Raw genomic sequence first — 20,125 nt, 5'->3', positions numbered from 1 at the left:
GTCTGTGTTGGCTCTGCAGTTGAAACCTCTCCTGTTAAAGGAGGGTGGTACTCAAGAGGCCCTTTCCATAGCAGCCTTATTTTTTTAATATAAATTTGGAGCACCCAATCATTTTTTTCTTCCAATTAGGAGCAATTCAGCATGGCCAGTCCACCTAACCTGCACATCTTTGGGTTGTGGGGGTGAAACCCACGCAGACAGGGGGAGAATGTGCAAACTCCACACGGACAGTGACCCAGGGCCGGGATCGAACCTGGGTCCTCTGTGCCATAGGCAGCAGTGTTACCCACTGCGCCACCATGCTGCTCCTCCATAGCAGCCTTATAAGGGAGAACTTGGTGGGTGGCTCAGTGGTTAGCACACCTGCCTCACAGCGCCGAGATCCCAGGTTCGATCCCGGCTCTGGGTCACTGTCCGTGTGGAGTTTGCACATTCTCCCCGTGTTTACGTGGGTTTCGCCCCCACAACCCAAAGATGTGCAGGGTAGGTGGATTGGCCATGCTAAATTGCCCCTTAATTGGAAGAAATGAATTGGGTACTCTAAATTTATGTTAAAAAAATGAGGGAGAACTTGTAGACTGATGTGTTTATTATTCGATAATGATTATTTAAAGTAAAATGCCCAATTAGATATCGAGTGGAATTTTCCTCTACTAACTACAAATGGGCAATTCTAGTCAATATTACATATATCTTCACATGTACACATGGTTTACAAGAACAAACTTGAAGTGTAATCCTCTCTTTACACTTATTAGGGCAGGAGAGTAAGATAGCCAAGCACATGGATATCTTTGAATACCAGAAGTGCTTGCATGCAGTGTTGCTCCAGAAGGTGCCATGGGTGGCACAGCACAAGTTCGGATGGAGAAATACCCCAGCCACTTTCCCTTTCCCCTCCCCGTGAAAGATTGACTAGTAGATCTTTCACTTGACAAGCAGTGCGAGTGGAAAGTGTTTTGAATCCACTACGTGCACATTTCTTGTCTGTAGAAACAGACCAATCAATACCGGATGTTAGATTATATCACGATCATTTGTATCACGCCTTTTATGCATGTAATCTGGACAGTAAAAAATGTTTTAGTTTTCTGATCTCCTTGCGGAAGAGGAGCTAAATTCTACCTGTGGCCTTTTACCAAAATCTGTAGCCAATATGATTCGCCAGTTGTAAGATTCACCAGTGCAGCCCACTTCCGAAGCCTACCATTTTCTGACTCCTCGTAAAATACCAGTGGGAAACAGAAAATGTTTTGAGTGATAAAGAAAGGCACTTACTGTGACTCGTGGGAAGTTAGGGTTGTTTCCAGACTCCAGCAGTATTTGTGAGTGGGTTGGCGGGATGATGTATGCACTCTGGTCAAAGTGTGGCAGGTCCTCCTCACTGACCCCAGATACTGTGGTCTCTGAGTAATATTCCGAATCAGAGGACTCAGAAAACGTGCTCTGCTGACGTGGAAATGAACGGACATAGAAGTCATGATGGTTCATGGGTGGCGGAATTGGCTCAGGTGAAGGAGTTGGCAATCGACTGCCTCTATCTGCTGGAGTAACCTAGAGAGAAAGGGGCAAACAAGAGTGAGGAACAAAAATTAAGCATTCTTGACTGCTTTGAGAGGAATTAGCGGAACAGATGTCTCTGGACCCCTAATTATCCTCCATGTCTGATCACTCACTAATGTATAGTTTCAGATGCACCTCCGCTATTTTTATCTCTGCTTTTCTCAAGCCCCCGAGAGGTGGTTTAGGGGGATGGTGCTAGAGGGAGGCAATGAGGTACTACAGGCTTCTTTGGTGGAAACCTCCATTAATGTATGTGGATTGGGTTTCAGCTGAACTTTTGCCTTATGGTCGCAGAGTAGAAGGAATTTGAAGAAATTTGGTCCCAACACCACAAACCAAGGGCAGGCAAAATAATGTGGACAGCTTGCTCCCAAGCCTCCTGCTAATGAACTTGTGTGAATGCACTCTGGGCACAAGGCTCCACAGTCACCATGCTGAGATTGAAAAATTAAGCAGTATTGGGGATTACACCTACATTCCACCAATGCAGTGGTACATTGCATCAGAACTCGAGCATTCTGTCCCTGTTCATCATGCAGTTGTGTGTTGCTAAGATCATAGTCGCCTTGTTCGGACTTTACTCAAGGAAGCAGAGTCCACTACCCAGTGACAAAGTCAAACAAACACGATGATTGCACATTCAAAATAATCACTGTGGCATTATATTACTTGCAGAATAATAGATACTCTGAAATGATTAGAGTATGAATGTCAACAAAGGTTTCACATGGTTTGCATATAAAGTAATGGTTACCCAGGAATGGGTTACAAGGTTTTAATCTAATTATGGGGTTCAGGTAAGGTCACAACCGGGAGAGTCTGCTGAACCCCAAGACTAAAATTGCAGTCTAGAGTTACTCAACTGCTGTGCCTATGGAGCAGATTCGCAACAAACATGAATTTGTAACTCGTATAAAAAGGGCCTGCTTCCAATTATATTAATTACCTTTACTGGGTGAAGCTCTTGTTACACAAAACTCTGTTCTCAATGCATAAGAGCCTAAATCTTGTTAATCAAATGAAAACTTGCTTCTAAAAACTATTTGCTGTTTGAGAAATACTCAGGCAAACTTTGAATAGAGTCAACAACATGGGATAAAGGTGTTGCTGCGAGTTCAAGGTGGCCAATCTAGAACATTTCTTCCCCCCATTTTAAAAATAAATTCAGAGTACCTAACCTGTAAGCTGCAGTGCTAACCACTGCGCCACGTGCCACCCAATCTAGAACATTTGAAAAGGTACAAATTGTGTGCAATTGAAAGTGTGTTTTATCTGGGTTTGTTCTTTGTTGGGTAAAATATATCAAATTGTGCAAAGTGCTATATTGTGGTTTTCACTCACACAGTGAGTGAAGAAGCAAGTATTTTGTTTCAGGTTTCTTGATCAGTGAGGTACTAATGTATGTATGCTGTATCAGTCTTGTACATATCAGAGTATTATTAAAATATTATGGTGAAAGCTGTAATGTGCCTAATAGCGTTGTACAGAATGTTTCTAACATTAGAAAAATGGATCATCAGACCTTTGTACCGAGTGTATTATTCAAGTAGAATATTCTGCAGCTGTCAGTGAAGAATCTAAAAACTATCCATGTTATGTCAGGAAAAGTACAATCAGTGAGGAACATGGCATACATTAGATGTGAGGGAGCATCAGAAAATGTCATTATTTACATGGTTGTTCCATTGGAGAAGAAGCCATAAAGAATGTATGTTAAGCCAGGGGCTGGGGCCTATCGGGCAGTATTATAGAAGAGCTGTATGTTACGTCAGGTAGTGTTATTTGTAAGGGGACAGTAAGTTGTCAAAAAGAGGTTTCAAGCAATTCCTAATTGAGAGATAGCTTTTCAGGCACATATCCTAATCCAGGGAGTGTGTGCTTCAATCATTAGGAAAACAAGCTTCCTGCGTTTAACTCTATGCACCCAGCCAAATGAAACCTGCTATCACTGATTAGGTTAAGCCTGGAGCCGATGAAGAGCAGATGGAAATAGCCAAGCCCCCCTGAAAAATGAGCCTTGCATATTTAGTTTGGAACATTAGTCAGATCCGAACACACATCTTTTCACAGTAACTTCATTTGAAGCCTACTTGTGACAATAAGCGATTTTCATTTCTTCTACTTTTGCTCCTCCTGCAACCACTGCAAAGTGAGGCGTTGCTACGGTACAGTGCGGAAAGCTGCACAAACATCTAAAGTGGGGATTGGGGCATGAAAGAGAAAGACAAATACGGACCGTCAAAAACTTAATCCAAAGGGGCCGCACGATAGCGCAGTGGTTAGCACTGCTGTCTTACAGCGCTGAGGATCCGGATTCGATCCCGGCCCCTGGTCACTGTCCGTGTGGAGTTTGCACATTCTCCCCGTGTCTGCGTGGGTCTCACCCTCATAACCCAAAAGAATGTGCGGGGGGATTGGCTAGACTACAGTCTGATTGGCCAGCAGATCTCCAATCCCAGCAGCACCAAATGTTGTAGTGGACAGGAGTTGGACAACAAGGAGCCCCCAAAGTCTAAGTCCCAGGGGTTCAGGGCCAGAGGGCTCTCAGGGCGAAGAGGCCCAAGGGAGTGTGAAGAGGGAGGATTGGGAATGTTGGTGGACTGGTCAGGGAGGAGGGAGCAGCAGCAGGGGCCAGAACTTGTGGGAGGGATGGGCATCCATGTTGAAAGCAGACTGGTGATGGAGACACCCTACTGCCCCTACCCCACTTTCCACCAGAGGCCTGAGCATGGTAACTTTCCAAGTTTCCCTCCCACCTCTGAACTAATTTCACCATCCTGAAAATTGAAACTGAGCAGAATATTGTCCTTAAGTGGTCAGTAATTGGACACCAAAAGGCCTCAACTGGGGCAAAGGGGAGCTGACAGGCCTAGGCCTCATCTATCTCGCCATAAAATTGGGGAGAGGTCGGGGCAGGTGGGAGCCTGGTGGGAAGGCCATCAGAGGAAACCCACCAGTGGGCGAATGTAAATTTTGCCCATGTTCATGCACTTGTTTCAAGGGTGGCTCATTCTGCTAATAGATCTGAGAAGGTTCAATAAATTAACACATTGCTATGCTTACCTCAGCTGGGGGTCCAATGACTGACAGTAAAACCGGAAGTAGGACCAGGCCGTTAAGGGTGCCCAAAACTGTTAATATGGTCAAAACAGCAAAGAAATACCTGCAAAGGGAGAAGAAGAATTTATATTGTTAGAACACTCATGTTTTAATTTAATTTAATTATTTAAATTATGCTTTATGCTCAACCAGGTCAGGCACAAGCCCGGTAATTCCAAGCCAGTAAGGGAAGTTAGGTGATGAGGAATTTAGTCAGTGTAGAATCAAATAAGGGAAACCGAAAGAGATGGATGTTCAAAGCTAGTGTGGGGAATGGAATGGGGTTAGCTCTAACTGAGTGGAGTGCGCGGGGGGGTGCGATTTACTGGCCGTGTCCTGCTGGAATCGATACGGGACGCGGTCGGTAGATCCTGGGAGAGGCCTCCTCTGGGATTCCTGATGGTCATTTTGCCTTGCGAGACCTAACGAGATGGGCGGGACACAGACTTGCAGAGTTAAGTAAATTAAAAAGCTCACTTAACTCTGCAGATGCCAGATCGAACAGGCTCCCGGGCTCTACCGGTCACGCCGAGGAGACCACAGCCGGGCGCCGTTAAGCACTGGTCCCCACAAACGGGAACCACATGGAATGGCACTTAGTGGGGGTCTCCCAAGCGGTCAGAGGCCCCCGGGTGGTTGGTATCTGGGCAGGGTGGTACCCTGGTACTCGTGATGTCACCCGGGCACCAGAGCACTTCCAGCCAGACACCCTGGCAGTGCCACCTGGGTGCCAGCATGGCACTGCCAGGGTACTCAGTCTGGCACGCAGTTGGCATACTGAGGCACTGCCAGACTGGCAGGGCGAAGGCGCACAGGTGGCACTATGCTCGTGCAGGGTGACGGACCTTGGGGTGCCCTGCCTGTGTGGGGGGGGGGGGGGGGGCTTGAGGGTCCACCAGCAGGGGAGTTGGGGCTTTGGGGATGGTCCAGAAGTCATGACAGGGGTTTGGGAGATCGGAACACCATTCAGTGGCGAGCAGAGCTCCTCAGTGCAGGAATTGCAACTGAGTGCGGCCTCAAAGGGGCAATCCCTGTGGAGGCCCCAAAGAAATGAGTGGCATTTCCAGCACTACAAGCACTGGTAAGGACCCCTCTAATCCCGTCCAGAATGGGCTCTGTTTTTATTTGGTTAGACCGCGCCTGGGTTTAGTGGAAGGGGGTGAGTTCGAACTATGCAGAATGGAGTTAACTCTAACTGAGTGGAATGGGGTTAACTCTGAGTGGAATGGGATTAACTCTGAGCAGAATGGGGTTAACTCTGAGTGGAATGGGGTAACTCTGAGCAGAATGGGGTTAACTCTGAGTGGAATGGGGTTAACTCTGAGCGGAATGGAGTTAACTCTGAGCGGAATGGGGTTAACTCTGAGCGGAATGGGGTTAACTCTGAGCAGAATGAGGTTAACTCTGAGCGGAATGGGGTTAACTCTGAGTGGAATGGAGGTAACTCTGAGCGGAATGGGGTTAACTCTGAGCGGAATGGGGTTAACTCTGAGTGGAATGAGGTTAACTCTGACTGGAATGGGGTTAACTCTGAGCGGAATGGGGTTAACTCTGAGTGGAATGGGGTTAACACTGAGCGGAATGGGGTTAACTCTGAGTGGAATGGGGTTAACTCGGAGTGGAATGGGGTTAACTCTGACTGGAATAGGGTTACCTCTGAGTGGAATGGGGTTAACTCTGAGTGGAATGGGGTTTACTCTGACTGGAATAGGGTTAACTCTGAGTGGAATGGGGTTAACTCTGAACGGAATGGGGTTAACTCTGAGTGGAATGGGGTTAACTCTGAGCGGAATGGGGTTAACTCTGAGTGGAATGGGGTTAACTCTGAGTGGAATGGGGTTAACTCTGAGCGGAATGGGGTTAACTCTGAGTGGAACGGGGTTAACTCTGGCTGGAATAGGGTTAACTCTGAGTGGAATGGGGTTAACTCTGAGCGGAATGGGGTTAACTTTGAGTGGAATGGGGTTAACTCTGAGCGGAATGGGGTTGACTCTGAGCGGAATGGGGTTGACTCTGAGCGGAATGGGGTTAACTCTGAGCGGAATGGGGTTGACTCTGAGCGGAATGGGATTAACTGAGCGGAATGGGGTTAACTCTGAGCGGAATGGGGTTAACTCTTAGCGGAATGGGGTTAACTCTGAACGGAATGGGGTTAACTCTGAGCGGAATGGGGTTAACTCTGAGTGGAATGGGGTTAACTCGGAGTGGAATGGGGTTAACTCTGACTGGAATAGGGTTACCTCTGAGTGGAATGGGGTTAACTCTGAGTGGAATGGGGTTTACTCTGACTGGAATAGGGTTAACTCTGAGTGGAATGGGGTTAACTCTGAGCGGAATGGGGTTAACTCTGAGTGGAATGGGGTTAACTCTGAGCGGAATGGGGCTAACTCTGAGCGGAATGGGGTTAACTCTGAGTGGAATTGGGTTAACTCTGAGCGGAATGGGGTTAACGCTGAGTGGAATGGGGTTAACTCGGAGTGGAATGGGGTAACTCTGAGCGGAATGGGGTTAACTCTGAGTGGAATTGGGTGAACTCTGAGTGGAATGGGGTTAACTCTGAGTGGAATGGGGTTAACTCTGAGCGGAATGGGGTTAACTCTGAGCGGAATGGGGTTAACTCTGAGCGGAATGGGATTAACTCTGAGCGGAATGGGATTAACTCTGAGCGGAATGGGGTTAACTCTGAGTGGAATGGGGTTAACTCTGAGCGGAATGGGGTTAGTTCTAACTCAGCAGAATGGATTTAGCCCTAGCTGAGTGGGCAAGGGGAAGCAAGGAAACAGCTAAATCTCTTGTGAGAAACTGTTTTGTGTTTAAACGGAAAATTAAGCTGCCACCACGACTTGGGTGGTTCATGGGAAAATAGGAAAGAAATGAAACTGCTCAACTCCATCCACCCTGTCTGAATGGAAGATCAGCTCCTCGGAATATGGAAATATGATTTTAACTATATGAGGTTGTTACCACCTCTAATTCCCTTCTCTAATTCACCACAAGCATCCCCCCCCTCCCCTTCCTTTGAATGTGCTGCAATCGCACATCTTATATCTGTATATTGTGAAACTAGGTGGCATATCCCAAGGTCAGCTGTGAGCTACATCTCCCGCTGTGTAAGTAAATTGGTAAAGGTTGTGAATAATTATGGCCAATTTCCCGTTTCAGGCCTGTTAGTCTGGAGGCATTCATTAATTACAGAGCAAAGGACCTCCACAGAAACTCCTCACTGTACTTAGAAGGATTAAGACATTTGGCTCAATTTCAAGTGAAATTCCTCAGCAGAAGGCTTAGCTCTATTCCCAGTGGCAGGCTCATCTATCATTACAGTCCTGGTACTTCCTGCACTGTGTGAGTACATGCGTGCGTGTGAGAGAAGGAGAGAGACTCAGTTCTATGTTCAAGAAAACTTCAGTCTCTTCCTTATCATATATCTTCCTCCTCACACACGGAACCCAAGATTTACTACTATTCCTTTAGAGGGATCCTCAGTTGAGACCCTTTTAAATGATGCAAGAATGAGCTTGGTGTCATATTTGACTCGGAGATGAGCTTCGACCATGTATTCAAGCCATCACTAAGATGGCCCGTTTCCAGTTCTGTAACAACACGCGGCTTCGCCTTTGCTTCTACTCATCTGCTGCTGAAACCCTTAACCATGGGCTGGATTCTCCATTTCAGCGGCTAAGTGCCGGCTGAAACGGAGAACGCGAGGACATTGTACGATGCCAAAATCGGCACCGAACCCTCACCGATTCCAGGACCGGTGAGGGGCTAGCAGCGGCACCGTGTGAAACTTTAGGCTCCCATGACAAAAAAGGCCGGAGAATGGCCAGGCCCGTGGCCGCGCCAACCTGCAGCGGTCGCACCATACAATGTGGCACCAGCCGTACGCGGACGCAACCCGCCAAATACAACCCCACAGGCCACCCCTCACCAGTCCCCTCAGCCCTCGCGGAAGCCCTCCCCGACCAGCGACACGGCTCCCAGCTGAGTGTGACGGAACTGGACACAGTTCGCAGCCGCCACGCCGGGTTCCCGACCATTCAGACCACACGTCAACCACGCAGTCGGGAATTCGGCCCATTGCGAACGGAACATCACAGGAGGGCCTTCCGATGACCCGGCAACACCGTTTCAACGCCATTTCGGAGGGGGCGGAGCCTTGAAAACCGGCGTCAAAACCGCCCCCCCCCCCCCGATTGGGATTCTCCGCCCAATCACCAATTACAATATCGCCGTCGAGCAGCGGAGAATCTCACCCCACATCTCTGTTACCACTATACTACCTACTCAAACAGACTCCTGGCCGGCCTCCTACATTCTACCCCCTGTAAACCTGAGGCCATTTGAAAGTTTTCAGTCTATGTCCTACCACATACCAAGTTCTGTTCATTCGTCACCCTGTTGCTCGCTGGCATACTTTGGCTACGAATTGAGCAATGCCTCGATTTTTAAAATCTGCATTTTTGTTTTCAAATACCGCCATAGCTTCCCACCCCTCCCAATCTCTGGTCTCCGACAGCCTTACTACTCTTGAGATTTCTGCATTTCTCCAATTCTGGTCGCTTAAGCATCCCCGATTTGAACTGGTGGCTGCCGGTTACCTAGGCCCAAAACTCTGCAATTCCGTTTTAAAAAATCAATTTAGAGTACCCAATTCATTTTTTTTCACATTAAGGGGCAATTTAGCGTGGTCAATCCACGGACCTTGCACATCTTTGGGTTTGTGGGGGTGAGAATGTGCAAACTCCACATGGACAGTGACCAGGGGCCGGGATCGTACCTGGGCCCTCAACGCTATGAGGCAGCAGAGCTAACCACTGTGCCACCGTGCCACCCTTGCAATTCCATCCCCAAACCTCTCCACCTCTCTTTTCAAGTCCAAGATTGACTATATATTTTTTTTTAAAAAGAACAACTTTGCAATTATATGGCACCTTCCATGATGTAAGGTTGTGCGAGGTAATATAATGAAACACAGCGTGTAATTTGGGTTCATTAAGCTCCCAGAAACATCAATGAATTAATGACTGAATTCCTTTGTCTGTGTGCTGGTTGAGGGATCAATATTGGCCAAGAGAGCTTTCTTGCTTTCCTTCAAAATGCACTAATAGAGAGCTTCCATCTACCTGTGAAGTGCAACCTGCAGCCACTGCCTTGGTTTAATATCCAAAAGACAGATGAAGCCAATGGAGAATTTTACATCCTCCCTTTTTGTTGTTTGGTTTAATATTGATCTATCCTCAATACACCTTTATTGTGTTCATCGTTAAAAATGCACAGTAGCCTAACTTATTCTTAAAGCACAGGAATTGCTGCAAACTTGAAATTCAAGCACAGCTGTGGAACAGCAGTAACCTTTCTACTAGTCTTTTCTGCTTTAAAGCCTTTGAGCCCCATGTGTGCAGAGGAAGGCCAAGTGTTTATGTAACAGTAAGATAAGCAACAAAATGCATTGCTTGGAATTCACAGGAATGGCACGCAACTCTTATGGAGCCTCAGGATCTGTCTCCTCGCCTCATTGCAAACAACTTTTTTTTTGGCTTATGAGTTTCCACTGTGGCTTGGTTTGGGGGGAATGGGAGGGATTGGTGATGAAACCTTGCCTTACCACTTGTTAAAGGGGCCCAGGCATCTGATGAGGGAGCTTGTGGGTAAAGGCCAGTGGTAAGAGCAGATAATACTCTTCTAAAAACATTACGTCAACTATAATTTTGCTGACAAGGGTTGACACATTTCTACAGTTAATTTGAGGAAAAGCATTGTTCACAGCAGAATGAACCCAATCCGCATGTCCTTTCTGTGTACCAATTGTCTTCTCAGCCTGTGTAAAAAAATAGTTGTGGTCCTGGCTTCTAAACCTGCTGATAAATCATTTAGCAGAGGATTTCTGGCGATATTGCTGAAAGGCCATACTCAAGTCACTCTATCTTATGGCCTAAACACAACTCCCTCTCATTTTACTGTCTCCCTCACTTACTGCCAAACATTTACTAGACTGAATTCTCCACATTGCTATTTGTTTTGCAATGATTGTCGCTTCAGTGCTTGTCTTCTATCGACATTAGTTTTTTTTTAAATTCCAATTAAGGGGCAATTTAGCGTGGCCAATTAACATCTACACTGCATGTCTTTGGGTTATGGGGGTGAGTCCCCCACAGACACAGAGAGAATGTGCAAACTCCACATGGCCAGTGATTCAGGCCGTGATCGAACCCAAGTCCTTGCCGCCATAATGCAGCAGTACTAACCCTTGTGCCACTGTGCTGCCGTTTCTATCGACGCTAATAACATGACAAAGTAAATGCTTTGCCCTAGCCTGCTCTCCTACCCCTGTGCACTCCCCATGGTTTTGGCCAAGTCACTGGGTGGAGACGAGTCGCAAGGTGCAAATCTCTCCCGAGGACTCTAAGGCTCAGTTAGTTTAGTGAGCTGTAACACCCAGAGTCACCTTGTCTACAATGTTCAATCCAGTGTGTTTCCCCTTCCGGGCACTGTGGGGTTAACAAAAGTTGGCTCAGGCGTGTAACTGTGGTAAATGACCATGTTAGCTGGCAACCCCACCCCCACACTAAGAAACAAAATTGAGGCCTTGATTGCCACCCCTTTTTTTGCCCTTTATAACAACAAGAGGGGCCCTCCTGTTACTGCAATCAGACAAGTAACCATCTTCTATTTATTTTACTTGAGCCAACAGTCTGAAAATCAATCGGTTGGATTGTTGTGCAGGACCTCCATGTCGGCAGCATGTCAGAATCTCGTTGTTTATGCTTTCTGTAATCTTTTCCATTCTGAGGAAGGCTTGCTGAAAAATGCAGAGTTTGTTCAGCTGTTTATGGTGCAGGCACCAAAAAAGAAATATTTACAACAACCTCTTTACACTAACCCACGCTATCTGACTGGCTCTCTAAACAAGACCTCCCTGACTGAAAGTGTACCTTGTGGTTCATTTAGTTCAATGTTTAAATGAAACATGACAGTTTGGACTTCCGAAATAGATTTCCTGTTTCTCATCATTTCTAAATGAAACATGGTGCAAATTTTTCCCCCCTTATTTTCTGTGAATTTTTCACTTTTAGGGTCCTCCTCATCTCTGCCACCTATGTAAGGGGCTTTGCTGATCAATGGGACATAGCCAGGCAGCCCCGCCCCCACTCCTCTGCCAGTGTCACACCTGTGTGTTGAATCACATCCTGGTTTTCATTCTGCCATTTGAGCCTCATCAGGAATTGAAACCTCCTCTTTCTCCTCTACAAAATAGCCAAAATAGGCACAGGATTTTATTTGGTCTTAACATTTATTTTGCGATCATCCAACTGATTTACTTGCACTGTTTATGGGTAAAATGTGTTTTTACTGAACTAATGGGCTTCGTTATTCTGCAGAACCTGTAGTTCTCGTGTTTTTCTTTATATTGCAATTTATGGATCCAAGGTGCGTTAGTCAGAATTCGGTGATACCACGTTTTCTTACATGTCAAAAAGTTTTACGTTCATGTCCCCCTTCAGAGACATATGCCTAACCCACCTAGGCTGGCACTCCTCAGGTGGATTGATGGTGCGTGGTGCTGTGGGAAGAGCTATCAGTTGGAAAAGATGCTGAACCTATGCACCGACTGCCCTCCTACGTTACAGGCCCTGAGGCATTAATTCATGGAGGAGCTGGGGAGTTACCCCTTCAGCGACACCCAAAAAAAATTATTTCATCACTGTTTGCAGAAGCTTGCAGTCTGCAAATTGGTTGCTGCATTTCCTACATTATTTATTCGTCCAATTAAGGGGCAATTTGGTGTGGCCAACCCACCTAACCTGCACATCTTTGGGTTGTGGGGGTGAAACCCACCCAAACACGGTGAGAATGTGCAAACTCCACTCGGGCAGTGACCCAGGGCCGGGATCGAACCTGGGTCCTCAGCGCCATGAGACAGCAGGGCTAACCACTGCGCCACCGTGTCAACCTCATTTTTCACATTATAACATTTCAAAAGCATTTCATTGGCTGTGAAGGTCACGAAGGGCAGCATATAATTCCAAGTCTTTCCTTCACTAAACATGCTGTGACTGACTCACGCTGCATTTTAAAAAATGGATGCAGGAAGAGATGACAATCAAATTATATTTATTTTGTTTTGCTATTGCTCAATATCCTAAAATCTTAATTGACATCTCTCTTTGGCAAGGCAAATGGAATAGTTTTGACCTTTAAAGTAGACATCTGTGACAGCCGGATGCCGTTAAAGCTTGGGACTGGATTTCGAAAGTGACAAATTTCATCTGGTTTCAGACTTCTCCCGTCTCGGTGTACTGGCCTTATATAAAAATATAATGTATACGTTGGGTCCCATCTGAGCCAATGGAGCAAAGGTTCCCAGTAAAGGGAATCCCCATCCAGTCTCTGTCCTCAGATAATATATGTCCTTTAGTGGATGGTGAAATTCTGCTCAGAAATTCTGGGTGTCCGTCGATTCCTTTTGGGTTCTGCAAGAGTTATAGAAGTGTCCCAAGGAACTTGGCCCCTCAGCATCATGTCGTCACTGAGGCTGAGCTGACAAATGACTGACAGTTCAACCTGTGTGCATGGTTCGAGGAGGAAGGGAAGCTTAAACAGAGGGGACAGGGAGAAACAAAAGTGAGCTTAAAATTTATTTCATGATTGGCTTTTAAAATTTCCAGAACATTCAAAGCCTCAGCAGTTCCACCTCACTCAAAGCAATGGATTGAAGCCTGAGAACATTAATCCCAGCCCTCTCCGGAAGACTTTTCAGCCTGGCTTCTGCTCTGGGAGCACTTTTGGACTGGATATCTACTCAGTGTCATAGGTTACATCAATCAAATGAACAGGAATGACAGCTGAGTATCACCCTTACAGGGAGTGATGAAAATACTTAAATCACTATCACATATGGATATCAAATCTGCTATAGCCACCAGAGGCAGCTTCAGCACCTCAGCAACTCTATTGCAGAAATTTGTTCAATCTTTAGCATTATTAAAAGAATACAGTTTATAACTGTTGACATTCAAGGAATATTCAACCCTGAAACGATAATTGCATTGCTGTGTTAGATTGCAGTGCTGCATTAGTTTGAGATGCTCCAGTGGTTTGAACCTGTATCAATTTGGGGATAAGGCATATTTCAGTGATTGCATCATTTTGCTCAGCCAGTCAATCTACACATGAAAGGAGTAGTGCCTGATTTCACATCGCCCTATTGCACTTGCAAATCAGTAAAAGATTTACCTTCCTAAATGTTCAGTATCCACATTGAGATTCATCAGTAGAAATGAGAGACTGAACGGAGCCCCATGTGTTTTGCACTGACTTAATCAAACGGAGGTGGGAAGGCGGTGGGGTCCCTACCCCACACCCTCCCACCTGATTAAATGCTTTGCTCCACCTCCAAGTTCGCTGCTGCGGGTGAGGGGGTTGTACCATTAAATCCTGCCCGGTGAATCTCAGAGGGAAAATCAACATAACTGTCTAGTTTCCAATGAATGGTTTTCACAGTAACTTCATTGCAGTGTTAATGTAAGCCTACTTGTGACAAAAATAAAGATTACATTATTATAAAGGTGCATTGATAGAAGCTTGATAAAAGTCAGAATCGGCTATTTTAACCTAACCCACCAGTCAAGAAATTGATGGGATTAGGGGTGTCACTGGTTTTACATTCTTCCCAATTTTACACTCCATTAAAGTCGATGAGGTGTGTGTGAATGTGGCATTGCACCCAATTGTGCTGGCTTTCATCCAGGTAAGTTGGTTTAAAATTGCCACACCCTCGCAGTTGGTGAGTTGGTTAGACTTGACACTATTTGCATACCTCCTTGTTTGGGGAACAGTATTTAAAAATATACGGTTCAGGGGAAACACAATAAAAATGGAATTGAGAAAAATCTTTTAAAATAGTTCTTCCATCTGTCTTATTTGTGGTGGATAATGGAAGCGAGAAATCTTACAGAAAAGCTTGTCCCTCCTGGGACCCTGTTCAAAAACTTACCTAACGATGAAGTCAAACTCAGAACCAGCCAACATCAGGACCCCGAGTAGTGTGGAGATTGCCCCGTCTATTACTGGTGTAAACATGTGTTCCAGTGCCACAGCTGAACGCAAATTCCTATTCCCAATGGCAGTCAGGAAACCCTACAGTGTAATAAGTAATACATATTTACATCAATGGCCACATTGTACAAACATGAAAAAATGCACTTAAACACTCAGAAGTAGATGATGGCATAGTGGTAATGTCACTGGGCTAGTAACCCAGAGGCGCAGCAAATGCTGGGTTCAAATCACAGCAGCTGGTGGAATTTAAATTCAATTGATAAATATGTAATATAAAATTGCTCTTTGTAGCTGTGATCATGAAACTTACCCACCTCATTCACACATGTTCCTAAGGGAAGGAAATCTGCCATCTTTGCCTGGTATGGCCTACTTGTGACTCCAGACCCACAGCAATGTTTAGTTTACTATCTTTACTATACTTTACCATCTATACTACAATAGCCTCAAGAGCAATATTTTAAAAAAATCCAATTAAGGGGCAATTTAGCGTGGCCAATCCACCTACCCTGCACACCTTTGTGCAAACGCCACACGGACAGTGACCCAGGGCCAGGATTGAACCCGGGTCCTCAGCGTCGTGAGGCAGCAGTGCTAACCACTGCGCCACCATCCCGCCCGGCTCAAGAGCACTCAAGGACAGACAACAATCGCTGGACTTGCCAGCAACGCCCACAACCCGTGAAAGAACAAAGAAAAAAATGAGGCGCCATCATAGAATCATATAATTCAAACCGTTTAAAAATTAACAAGATTAATCATTAACTTAAACAAATCTGCAAAATATCCCAGATGGTTATATCTCTCTTTGCTACAAAAAGAAAAACAATTTACTTTTAGATTGTTGCATCTACAGTGGACATAATTATTAATTTTTTAAAATGTGTTTGTGGGATGTGGGCATCATTGGCTAGGCCAACATTTATTGCCCAAGGCTAATTGCCTGGAAAAGGGGATGGGGGGGGGGGGGGGGGGGGGAAGGGATTTGCTGCCTTCCTGAGCCGCTGTAGTCCATGTGTTAAAGAAACACCCACAGCTATTCTGCAGCTAAATTATTCTGCACTCTAAATTTACATATTTATCAGCGTCACCAACTCGATTTTAATTGGTGCTTTAAAAGTAGAACATTTTTCCAAGGAGCTTCACAGGAGCAATGCCAGACAAACATTAACATTGAGTGAACGAAGAATGTATTAGGAGGGATGATCAAAAGTTTTGTCAATGAGATAGGTTTTAAGGAGGAGAAGGAAGTGGAGATGCCAAGGGACTCAGGGAAGAAGTTCCAGAAGTTTATAGCCACGATAGCAGAAGGCTTGGTCACCAATGATCAGGTAAAGAGGGTAATTAATGCACAAGAGTCTTGAATAAGAGCAATGTAGAGATAAGGAGAAACGAGAGAGAAAGAGAGACATAAAGCTTTAGATCAAGACCTGGCTGTAGGCAACGGCCATTGCATTGGGATGGGCTGCAGTTGTTCTTCTTGGGGGGCATATACAAGATTGCAATGACCTACTTACCAGAGCTACATGGACAGTGAATTCCACTCCAATTCCAACAGATGCGATCAGGATCACTACAGGGATTGCACTCAGTTTGATGCCCATGAGTCCCATAATTCCAAAGAGCTCCACTGTCATCATGGCCAGAATAAACACCTACAGGTAAACAAGAGAAGGTGGAAATCTTAGACTTGCACAGAAGAGTTCTTAATGGCTTGGGCCTGGATGGCAAGAAGTGCATCTACACTGCTTAGTTTCACTGGGGTAAGGTACCTTATTTTACCATATGTAGGTATGGTGGGGTAGTGAAATGGCAATGCTAATTTATTCCATTTAATCACAATTTCCATGAAAAACAAGGATTCAAAATACAAAAATAGGAGAAGAAATGCTGGTGTGTGCTATAAAGAATGAAAATTGCAGTTTGTTTAAGTTGAGGAACTAATCAGTGGAACAGCCATCCCAAACACAAAGGGTCGCACACTGGCACACAAGAATTAAACTGGTGGCGAAAGTGGTGAGCTTTGTTTTAAAAATCATATCAGGTGAGGCAAATATCTTGCCTTGGCTGGCTGATATGGAGGTTGCCAAACTACGTAGCCCTCTTTCCACTATCCCTGCATTTAACCATATAGAAAATCAGTTGAAAAAGAGTATGGCGTCTAAGGACAATGTTCATTAATGGTTATCTGTAGATTGCATGTTATAACAGATATGCAATCAAGGTGCATTCAGATTTTTTCACAAATGCAGGTGGCAGTATAATTTGACAGAAACATGTTACTCCTTTTGCTTTAAATGGATTATCCCATTAATTATGCCAAGGATTGAATTATCCAGTGGACGGTTCATAGCAAAAGTGGAGGAAGGTTGTCATTTATGGTTTTTAACATTTCAAGATTTTGAATGTTTGAAACAGCTAAGATACTCACTGATAGAATCAGGAAAAAAATAATTCTCTTAAATGTTTTTGAGGATTTACTTTAAGGGTTAACTTCAAAAGGGGAAAGTAGAAAGGTGTTGCCCTTTTGCAAGAAAATGCTGGAGCAAGGAAGGGGTTTGTTTATATTGTGGTGCTTTTATCTTCTGCTGCGAGCTATTCAAATGTAAATTCCTCCAGTCCCCTCTAGCCCAGACGTGGAGAAGATGAGGTTAGCAGCAAGCAAAAGCATTCCCTCTGAACCTTGCTGCCATTATCATCTGTTAGGTATCGGGTTACAGGGGCCTCCCGTGAATAAATGTTTACAGGGAATGTCTACCACCTTTAAAAGTGGGGACAAGTAAACCTTTTGTTTCCATTTTTTATTCCACACAAACAGCACCCACTCAAGTCTTGCACATTTAACTGCAGTGAACAGCCAAGGTTTTGTGCATGGTTGTATGAAAATAAGTTTGGTCTTCACTTTTTTTAGCTTCCCAGTACCTAAGTTATGATAAGATTCTTGCTTTGAAGTCAGCACAAGGCAGGTTTTGTCATGCACACCCTGTTGTTTGACTCGTGCAAAAGGAAGCATAGATAACTTTAAATTCCTTCAGAATGAAATTGAATAGGATTACTATACATGGAAGAACTTCCAGCATTTCACTGTTATAAAGGACATTATCAGTACTGTAACTAAACATCAAATAACTAAAAGGTAAAAAAAACTTGCATTTATACGGCACCTCTCACAATTGCAGGATGTTCTAAAGCACTTTACAGCCAATGATGTATAGTCACTGTTCCAATATAGGGAACACAGCATTCAATTTGTTCTGAGCAAGTTTTCAAGACAACCAATGTATTAATGCCCAGATAATCTCGTGGGTTTTTTTGTGTGATGTGAATTGAGGGATATATATTGGCCAAGAAACTCATGGGCTAACTTTCCTGCTATTCTTCAAAATAGTGTTGTGGGATCTTTTCTATCCACCTCAAAAAGCAGATGAGCTTTGGTTTAACATTGTATCCGAAAGGAGATGATCCGGCAGTGCAGCACTGAACTGTCAGCCTCAACGTTTATGTTCAAATCTCGAGTGGTATCTTGCAGCTCAGGTGTGAGGATGCTACCAACTGAGCCTTGGTTCACAAGCAAAATTTAGGCCTGAATTTTTTGGTTGGTAGACGGAAGAGTCGGCGGTGAACACATCCCTGTCGACTACGACAGCCCCACTTCCATTTTAAGCTCTAACGAGCATGGATCAGCATAAGGCGGGATTTCCGCCCCTCATTCGGGATGATGAGGCAGGTTCGGAGGTCACTGAGCCTTGTGGACAGGGTGCCCCCAGTCAGAACGTAGTTTCTGATGGAGATGCAAATACCCCCCACTTCCTGCCTGAGATCAATCTTTCATTATTTCTAGGTTCTCCCCCCCCCCCAACCCCAGCTGAAAAACTGAGGCTGGGCAGGAAATGGCCCACTTCAGGGCTTTAATTGGGGCAAGGACAGGTTTCCTGTCCAATGTCCCGGCCGACCCAGTGTAAAATCTCTGCAAGGTGGTAGCCTACAGGGAATCCCGGCCACCGCAATTTTATGCTCCCCCTTCCTGCCTCAGAACCCGTTGGGGAGGAAAATTCTCTTTTTAAAATTCCAAAGTAATGGGTGCGATTCAGTGGCCTTGTCGCGCCCGACTTGGTGTTGGGACGAGGCTGTTGAATCTCGCGAGAGGCCTCTTGAATCTCGTTCTCGTTTGGCGAGATCCAGGCGTGCAGATTTAAATGAGATATTAGGCTCATTTAAATATGCTTTGCCTGATTCACCGGGGCCCAGAATTCACTGGCCTCACCAGCGAGGCCTCAACCAGGTGCCTCTTGGTACTGGTTCATAAAGTCGTGAACCAGCCGTGATGGCATTGGGAAGGGAGGGGGTGGGTCCTCGCTGGGGAGTAAAGCCCCCGGGTGGTCGGGGACTGGTCAGGTCACCTTGGCACTCCAGCCGGGACCTGGGCAACTTGGAACTGCCGGACTGGCAGGGACACTGTCAGCGGTCAGCCCTGGGGTGGGCTTGGCACTAAGAGGTGGGGTGAGGGAGGGACTCAAGGACCCTGAAAGATGTAAGTTGGGTGTAGTAGGGGGTTCCTGAGGCTACGATAGGGGCACAGAGGAAAGTCGAAAGATCAGGGCTGCCTTAAAAATGGTTCCCCGACCCGCGCGCAGAAATGACTTAAAGAGTGGCCTCGACGGGATTTCCTCACTGAGGCAAAAATGAACTGCAAAATGCCATTGAATAGTGGGGTCCTTCTCGACGCTGCAGGCGCCCAGCACTCAATTAGATCCACTGAATCGCACCCAATGTTATTTTAAAACAGATTTTTGAAGAGAAACATATCATCATGGCAGTGAGTCTGTGCCATGAAACTGGAAGAAAAACTTCACATCCAAGAGAAAATTGTTTCTCGTTTTCCCATTATTAATTTTCAATCTTCGCTGTGTCAGTCTAAAAACTGGCCTGTGCTCCTCAAGAAGAGAAGGGACAACATTGAAGAAGCTCATCCTTCAGCCTTGATGCTTGTGCATGTTCAGTGGTCAACTGAACAAATGGAGGCTTTCAACATTACAATTCCACATGTGTTGGCCCATCAATGGGTGAAACATCAATGTGAAAGAGGGCGGGTGGGAGTTGGGGTGGGACATTTTGATTAATTTGATTAATTTATGAACATCATCCAAAGGTTTGCAATTCACTTACATATATCTTATTTAACCTCAGATATTTATTCTTTACCATTTTTGGACTCAGTATGAGTATTTTAATGCAATTTCCGACGACGGTAAAGTTGTGGTGGTGGGCCGTTTGTTTACTCATAAGGTAAACCTGCTGAGCCATTGGACAGGAAGGTAACAGATTTGTGGAATAAATCAACATAAAAGGGATGTGGATGGCTTCAGTGGGAAATCCCATTGACAACGGCGGACCTGAGAAT

The 20,125-nt window shown here is 45.3% G+C and overlaps 1 protein-coding gene across 2 annotated transcripts in view; it reads right to left on the bottom strand.

The window, feature by feature from the left end:
* ptch2 (patched 2) overlaps window positions 1–20,125 on the bottom strand; it is a 142,605-nt gene that overhangs the window by 6,226 nt on the left and 116,254 nt on the right. For both annotated transcript variants that reach the window (XM_072510730.1, XM_072510731.1), the window contains 4 exons: window positions 16,242–16,379; window positions 14,660–14,802; window positions 4,627–4,726; window positions 1,279–1,554 (listed from right to left, as the gene is read on the bottom strand). In XM_072510730.1, the coding sequence (XP_072366831.1) occupies window positions 1,279–1,554; window positions 4,627–4,726; window positions 14,660–14,802; window positions 16,242–16,379 (657 nt within the window). The remainder of the gene's footprint in view (window positions 1–1,278; window positions 1,555–4,626; window positions 4,727–14,659; window positions 14,803–16,241; window positions 16,380–20,125) is intronic.

Source organism: Scyliorhinus torazame, chromosome 7 (genome assembly GCF_047496885.1).
Source record: "Scyliorhinus torazame isolate Kashiwa2021f chromosome 7, sScyTor2.1, whole genome shotgun sequence".
In the NCBI taxonomy this organism is placed as follows: domain Eukaryota; kingdom Metazoa; phylum Chordata; class Chondrichthyes; order Carcharhiniformes; family Scyliorhinidae; genus Scyliorhinus; species Scyliorhinus torazame.
This window is presented reverse-complemented; position numbering and strand designations above follow the sequence as displayed.